Here is an 8,983-nt window from a genome sequence, read left to right as displayed (position 1 = left end):
GTATTTAAACACCTCTGAGGCTCTGTGACTTTCCAAATTCCTGCGTCTACTCCTCAGTTGGGTATGTTCCCCCACTGTAGAAGACAATGGTTTATTTGTAAGCTGTCAAAAAGTACCTCTAGTGTTTACAGTTAGCTCTTAACTATGTGTTAACCACCCCTCATTTTCCCATTATCCCTTGTAGAACATCAGTACAACGTAGCAATGATCAGCTTCCGGCTGTCTGGTTTCCCAAATCACAAATGAAATCTTAAGTAAATGGGCTTCCAACTATACCAGGTCCCACATTCCTCTCAGGATGAGATTGTTCTCAGCATCTGGGCTTGCTCTTGGGGAAGAGCAAGCCATTCCTCAAGTCCTATCTTTGTGCTTGTTTCCTCAGATCCCTCCCAGGACCCCTGTGTCAATTTATGTCCTCTAAGTAGTAGGTGTCAAGATGAGAGTTGACATGCAAGATATTTATTGGGGAAAATGTCTGTGCAAGATAAAGCAGAATGGAGCAGGATTAGGCAGGGAGAGCCTTCAGACTGGGATGCTGATCTAACACCTGTGAAAGGAGAAAGGAAAGTAAAAATTGAGTCAGAAATCCCCAGACCACAGCATAGTTGTGAGAAAGTTTCATCCAGGCCACTGGGGATGGAAATTCCCAAAAAAAAAAAAAAAAAAAAAAAAAAAGGCTATTCGGCTCTTTTCAACAAGGTGGTGGAGCATCCTCCCCAGCAGACATAGAGATGCAGATCTTTGTGAAGACCCTGACGGGCAAGACCATCAAACTCAAGGTCGAGCCCAGTGACACTACTGAGAATGTCAAAGCTAAAGTCCAACACAAGGAGGGCATCCCACCTGACCAGCATCGTCTGATTTTTGCCGGCAAACAGATGGAGGATGGCTGCACTCTCTCAGACTAAAATGTCCAGAAAGAGTCCACTCTGCACTTGGTGCTTCTTCTGCGGGGTGGTATCATTGAGCCTTCCCTCCACCAGCTTGCCCAGAAGTACAACTGTGATGAGATGATCTGCCCCAAGTGTTATGCTCGCCTGCATCTCCATGCTGTTAACTGATGCAAGAAGTGTGGCCACACCAACAACCTATGCCCCAAGAAGAAGGTCAAATAAGGCACGCATGGGCCTCAATACCCATCATGTTACATCATTGGCTGGGAGCAACCCGAGGGAAACATAGCCTAAGCTTTCATAGGAGAAGTAACTGGAAGCAAATCCCCACGCCCCCTAAAGATGGCTCTCTCAAAGGAGATCAGAATAGTGCATGTCTGTGGCCACCATACCTGGTGTACTTGAACATGCTGAGAGATGAAAGATCTGGGATCCTTGCCAGAGTGTTAAATCCTGTGTCCCAAGAGAGTACCCCAAGTCAATAAGTTTTTTTATACAGTCTTACGTCTGGGCCTGTTGAGGAGTTTGGGGACAAATTAATGGTGAGTAGAAAACTAAACTTCAAAAAAGACAATTAGTAGGGGAAATTAAAATTGTACAAGAAAGAAATATGACCATAATTCACAATGGTTCAGTGGTGGATTATATTTGAATAATCATAATAAGCATGATATTTAACCAAGAAAAATGTACCAGAATGATTTAATCAAAAACTACAATGGAAGGATGAGGAAAGTGTGAACAGAGAAGTGGGGCATGGAAGAAACCAAAATTCGTATCTTCTATATAAGGACGTCACTAGACTATTTTTAGGAATAAAGAATTAAGAAATAACAGTATAAGCAGTTATCTTAAAATATTAAAGTAAACAATAGAGGTAACAACTGAAATGATTTTAAGTGGTGTCTCTAGGGAACAGGAATCTACGGTGAAAAGAGGTTTAGCAGGACTGTTTTTCTTTTTAGCTCATCGTATTATTTGACTTTTTAAAAAACTCTGTCAATGTTTAATTAAAATTAAATTTTAAAAATACAAATTGAGACTAATACTTAACTATAAATTCTAATGAATGATTTATGCATTTCCCAGATATTCTGCTATGGAAAAGTAGTTTAATACTTATGTTGCATACTTAGCTCATATTAATTAAAGGGGCATGCTTTTACTCTCCTTTCATTTTTCAGTAGAAGTGCTTTGGAATATAAAATTTAGAATACAATCTACCGTGTCGTTAAGAGATTTTAAAAAGAATGTTTTTAAAGTCAGGCAGTGGGGAGTTTTATGGGGTTTTTAGCTCCTTTTCTGATAATACACACTTGGCTTAAGATCCACATGTGTCAGCTGTTATCAGCTGCCTGTGTGCGTCACTGAGTTCGCTTTGTGGTATTATCTGTAGCCAAAGGAAACACAGAGGAAATCATCACAGCAGCCCGGCACATTTTAATCAGTTAAAAAAAAAATCTGCTCTGACACTGGTATTTTCACACAGCAAGCCTATTATATTATAGCAAATTTAAAAATGCAAAATAAAAAATTATATACAGATTCTGATAGCTGCTAATTCATCCTTAAAAACAGAATTTGTATAAAGTCAATAATTCTGAAAAGCCTTCTAGTCCCCAAATTTGCATTGACCTTTTCCGCAGTAGTGTCACTTATACTTATGCTCAGTCATTTCCACAATCTTTTCCTTTCTTTCACACTTGATTCAGGGAAAGACTCATCTTCCAGTAGTCAAAATAAAAAGGTCTTTTGAAAATCAATTTTGAATGGACGATAAGCAACATCCATCATTATATGCACCATGTAAATTGCTCCATAACATGAGGTGCTGGAATTATTCAATTTATCTTCTATATCAAATTACTCCTGGATCTGAGCCCTCACCCACCTAAGGAGGGAAGCAGCTGATCAATATCAGTCATTGGTATCTTTTTCCCACTCCCTCCCTTTAAGGGACTGAACAAAGACCCCAGGGCTGACAAGATCAGAGGAGATGGGGAGCACCCACGTTCTCATTTCATTATGGTTACCATCTTTCTGTTCCTCCTTTGAACACAGTATTCTGCCAGGCACATTTCTCCTTCCCCATCATCAGGAACTGCAGGTGAAGCACCCCACAGAGATCACAAAGCTATTCCTTCCTGATCCCGTCAGTGGGTGTTACCTCAATCACAGGAAATCTGATGGCTGCTCACAAGGTTATAACGTCTAGGATTTCGCCTTCACAGATGTCCTCATGACAATCCTCCATGGGACCAGTTAGCTACTATTTTTTCTTTTTTTTCTTTTTTTCTTTTTTTTTTATATGTCTACTCTACTACGGCAGAGAAGAGGTGGCATGGGCATATTGCTCCATTAAATTATTAATACCTTATCTTGCTACAGTTATTAAAATGTTTTCAGTTACTTGTCTAATTTTCCTTAAGTTAAAAAGAGTGCGTGTATAAATACTTATTTTCATGCTTGAAATAATTACAGTGAACCCTTGCCAGCCATGCTCTTGAAAAGTTCTGAGGCTGTCAAAATGGTTGGCAATACTTTTTCATAAAATATAAAAAGTTGGACAAAAAAAAGTTTAAATGGCTAAATATATATATTTAAAAGCAGAGTAAAATAAAGTCTGAAAGACATCTTGTCTAAAATAAATCATACTTGTCATTAAAAACCTTGTTCTGGTAGGAAATCTTCCATGAGCTTCTCTTTCAATAGTTCTAGAATCACTGCTGTCATGTGATCTGTTGAGGCAGATGTACTCCTAAGCCAGTTAAAAAGCTTGAGAACCATCACCTACTTGCTGAAATGTAATGTCTTGCATTTGTAGTCTTCCTATATGTAAGCCTAAAGGCCCTGCTCTCTACAGGCATGAAAGACAATTGAAAGAAGAAATAGTTTGTGTATATATAAACTTTGAAGTGTTAGTACTGTCAAATATCTTTATTTTTCTAGATCAGATAATGCCTGACTGTGAATCCTGACTCACCAAGGATGGCAATAATTTCTACATCAGTTATTATTGGTGCTCTCCTATTACCTTTTACAAAATGCTTATCCCTTTTTATAAGCTATCAAGGTGATTAAGTATTATTTTTCCAGACTATCCTCTATATATTTGTTGAAAGGATCAAATTTAAAACATCTTTTCTCTCTGTGTACCCCCACTGAGCTACATCCAGGTCTGAAAGAGCAACCTGAGGTTTAGTATTATTTTGCTGCATAAGGATCACTGAAGTACCTGTTATAATCCTAATTTGGGGCTGCCATTTTTAGAAATTATGATTTAATGGGTCTGGGGCAGGGCCCAGAAATTTGTATTTTGTTTATTTATAAAGTTCAATAAGTGATTTTGATAGCCAGATTTGGGAACATGTATAAAAGACTTAACCTTACATATGTAAAAGATATCAGATATTAAAAATTTATAAAAATTTAAATCACTATAAGTTTACCCTAGAGTTCCAAAAACTGTGATTGGCAAGACATTACTATAATTTTATGATACACACACACACACCCCTTTGCTTATTGTGGTAAAATACCCATAACATAAAATTTACCATTTTAACCATTTTTAAGTATATAGTTCAGTGGCATTCAAATGGATGGTGATGATGGCTACACATTCACATTACTGTGTAGCCATCATCACCATCCATTTCCAGAACTTTTCATACTTTGCAACTGAAATGCTTTACCCATTAAACATTAATTCCCCATTCTCCCCTGCAATCCTAGCCTCTGCCAACCACCACTCTGCTTTCTATCGCTGTGAATCTGACTAATCTAGGTACCTCATGTGAGTGGAATCATCCAGTATTTGCCCTTTTGTGACTCAGCATTGTTTCCTTAAGGTTCATCCATGCTGTAGCATGTTTCAGAATGTCCTTCCTTGTTAAGGCAGGATACTATTCCATTGTATGTATATAACAAATTTTGTTTACCCATTAAGTGATGGATGCCTGGATTGCTTCCATGTTTTGCCAATTGTAAATAATACTGCTATGAACAAGGGAGTACATATATCTACTCAAATCCTGCTTCCAATTCTTTTGGACATAAAACCAAAATTGGAATGACTATAATTCTTATAATACTCTTAATAAGACAGAGGAATGCCTGCATATAGTTTATCCAGAAATTCCTAAGATATAAATTTAATTCTAATTTTCTAAAGCGAGAAATGTAAAACTAACCTCACATTTGTGACTTTTCTCTACTTGTTCCTTCCTTTCAAGTCTCCACATCTAGGTTTTCAGTTTTTCCATCTTTAACATGCTCTCCCATGACAAGTTCACCATTCCTGTTACTTCAGTTATTTTCTCTTGCTCATAGTTTGCAAATTCACCATCAAGCCTTGGACTATGTCCTCCAATTTCTATTGCCTGATGAGCCATATCTTTGTGAATAAATGAGCTAGCTCCCAGGAGTATTGTTCCATTAGCCATTCTTTCTCTGTCCTAGCTCTTCGGGCTCTCTGGTTCTACCAGCTCTTTCCCCAGGGGCTGTAACTCTGCTTAAAAACTGAAATTCCTGCTATCTTTGAAAACAAAAACATTCAAGCCCATGTTTCTTTTAATGGTCCACCATAACTATTTCAAATGCTTAACACAGGCCTACACACACACACACACACACACACACACACACACACACACACACTTGCTTGGCTTTTGCTCTAATTAATGAGCAGGATGGTGTGTTCACCTTACATTTTGCCCTAGTTAGTAGATTCAGTAACCAAGGAAACAGTCCTAGTTTCCAAATGAGACAGAAAATGAGAGCTCTTTTAGCTAAAGATTAAATGTAGGGCTGTATTATTTTCCTCACCTCCTATATTACTTAGATAACAAATTACTTCTAAACAATACGTTCCCTTGTCAGTGGACACACACATGCATATGTACATGTACGTGAACACACATGCACCCCTTTCAAGGTGGCAACTGGTCGCAGACTTTTCCTCCTACCTGACATACAGTAAGTTTCCGGCCAGTTCCCTTTGTCCTGCCAGCTGTCAATTGCGGAAGCAGGTGAATCAATCACTTGCGCTAATTGACCCATAACCGAATGACCTGAGACTATTTGAAGTCTCGGGCCTTCTAAGTACCAAAATTTATAATAAAAACATGCTTCAAAAAATGTACTGGATTCTCCGAAGTCAGACTTTCAATTCAAAAGTTGCCTCCTCACCAGACAGTGCTCAGAAATCATTGGCAGAACTTCCCATGGCTGTGGAACTGTGATTGCGAGTGCACAGGTGGGTTCAGACTAAGCTTCAAATGAAACCCTATCTTCAGCTACTATACACAAAACAGTGTTTGGGGATGAAAGTAATAAATCTCTTGTTAAAGTGGCAGGCGGTAGAGATTGTTTCTTTACTTCCAACAAAATCATAATAATAGAAGAAGAGCCATAATTTAAAACCAAATTCAAAATGTAGGAGAAAACACCTGGGTTTTTTAATAGAAGCCCTTCCACACTCCACTCCACACCAGCTGAAGTACCTTGTCACGATTTCCTTACGTTTACTCCTAAACTTCACCAAAAAAAGCCTGACTCTCTTGTTCCATTCTCTCTAACCACAACTATATTTCCACAACAGCACTGGACCTACTCTGCCAAGGCCATTAATCTCAAACAAAAAACAGAAAAGTATTATTAAATCTATTAAATTTATTTCTTTACTAGATTATATGTTGGTAGTGGTGTAGTGAAACTGGCAACTTCATATATTGCTAATTGCACTCTAAAAGTGTATAATCATTTTCAAAAGCAATTTGGTTATATGTGTCAAGAACCATAAAAATGTCACACACTTTAAATTAGTAATTATGCTTCCTAATAATATAATCCAAAATGGGTAAAAAAATGGATATGTATGAATACATTTTTGTTAATATATATTTATAGTGGTGATATTTTAATAGAATAATGGAAGACTATCCAACAAATGAGCGATGTCTAAGCAAGTTACAGTACAAGTACTTGGACTATTGCTATGTTTATCATTATAAATAAGGTTTTAAAAATATAGTAAAAGCAAAAATGCACTTGATGGGTACTGAATATAGATAAATACAACTATAACTGTGTAAAAATCTGCATTAGACAAAAACCTGTGAGGATGGATAGCAAAATTTACACTATGGTGTGTAAAGGTACATACACTGTGCACTTTCTTGCCTATATATTTGAGTAGTTTGTAACATTTTTGCATTATTTTTATAATAAAAAGTGTCTGGGCATTTTTAACTCATTAGCATCATATGGCCATATAAAATCATTATTAAAACAGCTTTACAATGATTGTGAATACATATTCTCTAACACATAGTGATTTTAGTTGATTTTTAATGATATGGATTGTTTTTCTCATGTGGAATTCATCTAAGATGATTCCAAACAACCTAAAAACCTAATGCACTTACTCTATTTAGTCGGCTACACCAGCTATTTTATAGTCTATTGCCCAAATGGATGTCTCAAATGTGTGCAAATACAATGGGTTTTTAAGCTCATTCAATTTCTCACCATATATCCTGAATGAGGCTTGAAGTTTATATTATTTTATCTCAGATCCTAATGAAATGGTTCTGACTGTGTAATTTTCAGCAAGACCAAATGAAATCTTCACAAATTATATGGCTGTGTTGTTTTTATCACGATGTACGTGTGAAACTAAGTACCAACTGGCAGTAGAGTAGAAAATATGAAAAATAAAAGAAGTCTAGAGCAGAGGCATAAGATTTTGTTCCACTGATTATGTTCTGGACAAAGAAATGTAAAACATGCAAATTGGCTAAGAAGTACTTTATTTAAAGATAATAAAAAAGTTAGTACCATATCAGAACAAATGCATGCGAAGTCTCATTCCTATTTGTAGATAATGCTAATAAAAGCTGCACCTAAATATAGTACTACATAGGATCACATAGATAAAAGTGAACAAAAGTTTACCAGAGGGTAAGGGGGAGAGGGGATGGTAGAACAGGGTAAAGGGGGTCAAATATCTAGTGATGGAAGGAGAACTGACTCTGGGTAGTGAGCACACAATGTGATATATATATATGTATATATATATAGATGATATATTCCAGAATTGTAGACGTGAAATCTATGTAATTATACTAACCATAGTCACCCCAATAAATTTAATTTTATAAAATGAACAGAAGTTTTGTGGGGTGGCAATTTAGGGAGAAGGAGAAAGAGTTGCAAAAGCAGGGAACTCCCTTTTATCACCCACTCCTTCCCCATCTCCTGTCGGAACAAAGAGTAAGGAAGTTCTTTACAGACTATCAGTAAGTTTCAGAGCTCTCCAGTCACTTCTCTATTTTGTAAATGAGTTGTCACTCTCAGAACAAAAAACAAACAACACCAACAAAAAAAGCAGAAGAAAATGTTTGTGTACCAAGCATGTTACAGGTGGAGTTTCGGCAGGTTCCCATGTGTTTCCTCTTTGCCAGTGAAAAGCTGGATGGAAGCCAGTTAGACATTTCCAGACTTCTTGATGTCCATTCGATAACAAGACCACCGCCAAGATGAGGACATGTCCTTTCCCTTCTTGATGTCCTCTGAGCAGCAGTCAATTTAAATTATTGTACTATTTCAAATTGTATTGTTTTAGGGTTTTATGATACTTTGTCCCATAGTTTTATTTGAAATTTTTGCTTTTGGGGGTTTCTAGCGTTTTCCTAAGAACCAGTTTAAATGGGTTGTCAAAAGCTTCCCAGTACATCAAGTCAAAATTGATCAATACATAGAGTTGGAAGGGGCTTAGCAATATCTAGTAAATTCCTCATCGTTTTGTAGATAACTAATCTGAAATCCAAAGAAACAAGCAATTGGCTCAGTTTCTGTACTATAACAGTACTGTAGCTGTAATCCATGTTCTAGCTTGCAACCCAGTATTCTTTCATCTCTGCCACCCTGCACCCTATATCCTCACTCCACTTTAGTTTCTGTTCTAACTTAGTAGAATCACAGGATCTGAGAGTTATTCTAAAATTAACTTTTAGAATAATCAATTTGAATATATTAAAAACTTTAAATTTCTGTGTAGCAAAGAAAAAATCCATAGACAAAATCAA

At 36.8% G+C, this 8,983-nt stretch overlaps 1 protein-coding gene across 1 annotated transcript; it reads left to right on the top strand.

Annotated features, from left to right (window-relative positions):
* Nucleotides 1-713: 713 nt before the first annotated feature.
* Nucleotides 714-1,115, top strand: LOC109447945 (ubiquitin-ribosomal protein eL40 fusion protein). Its single transcript, XM_074334009.1, is given in 1 exon segment — nt 714-1,115. A coding segment is annotated over 1 exon segment (384 nt). The 5' UTR covers nt 714-731.
* Nucleotides 1,116-8,983: the final 7,868 nt, after the last annotated feature.

This window comes from Rhinolophus sinicus, linkage group LG05 (assembly GCF_036562045.2).
Source record: "Rhinolophus sinicus isolate RSC01 linkage group LG05, ASM3656204v1, whole genome shotgun sequence".
In the NCBI taxonomy this organism is placed as follows: domain Eukaryota; kingdom Metazoa; phylum Chordata; class Mammalia; order Chiroptera; family Rhinolophidae; genus Rhinolophus; species Rhinolophus sinicus.
Note: the sequence above shows the minus strand (reverse complement) of the source record. Positions and strands in the feature narration are given on the sequence as shown.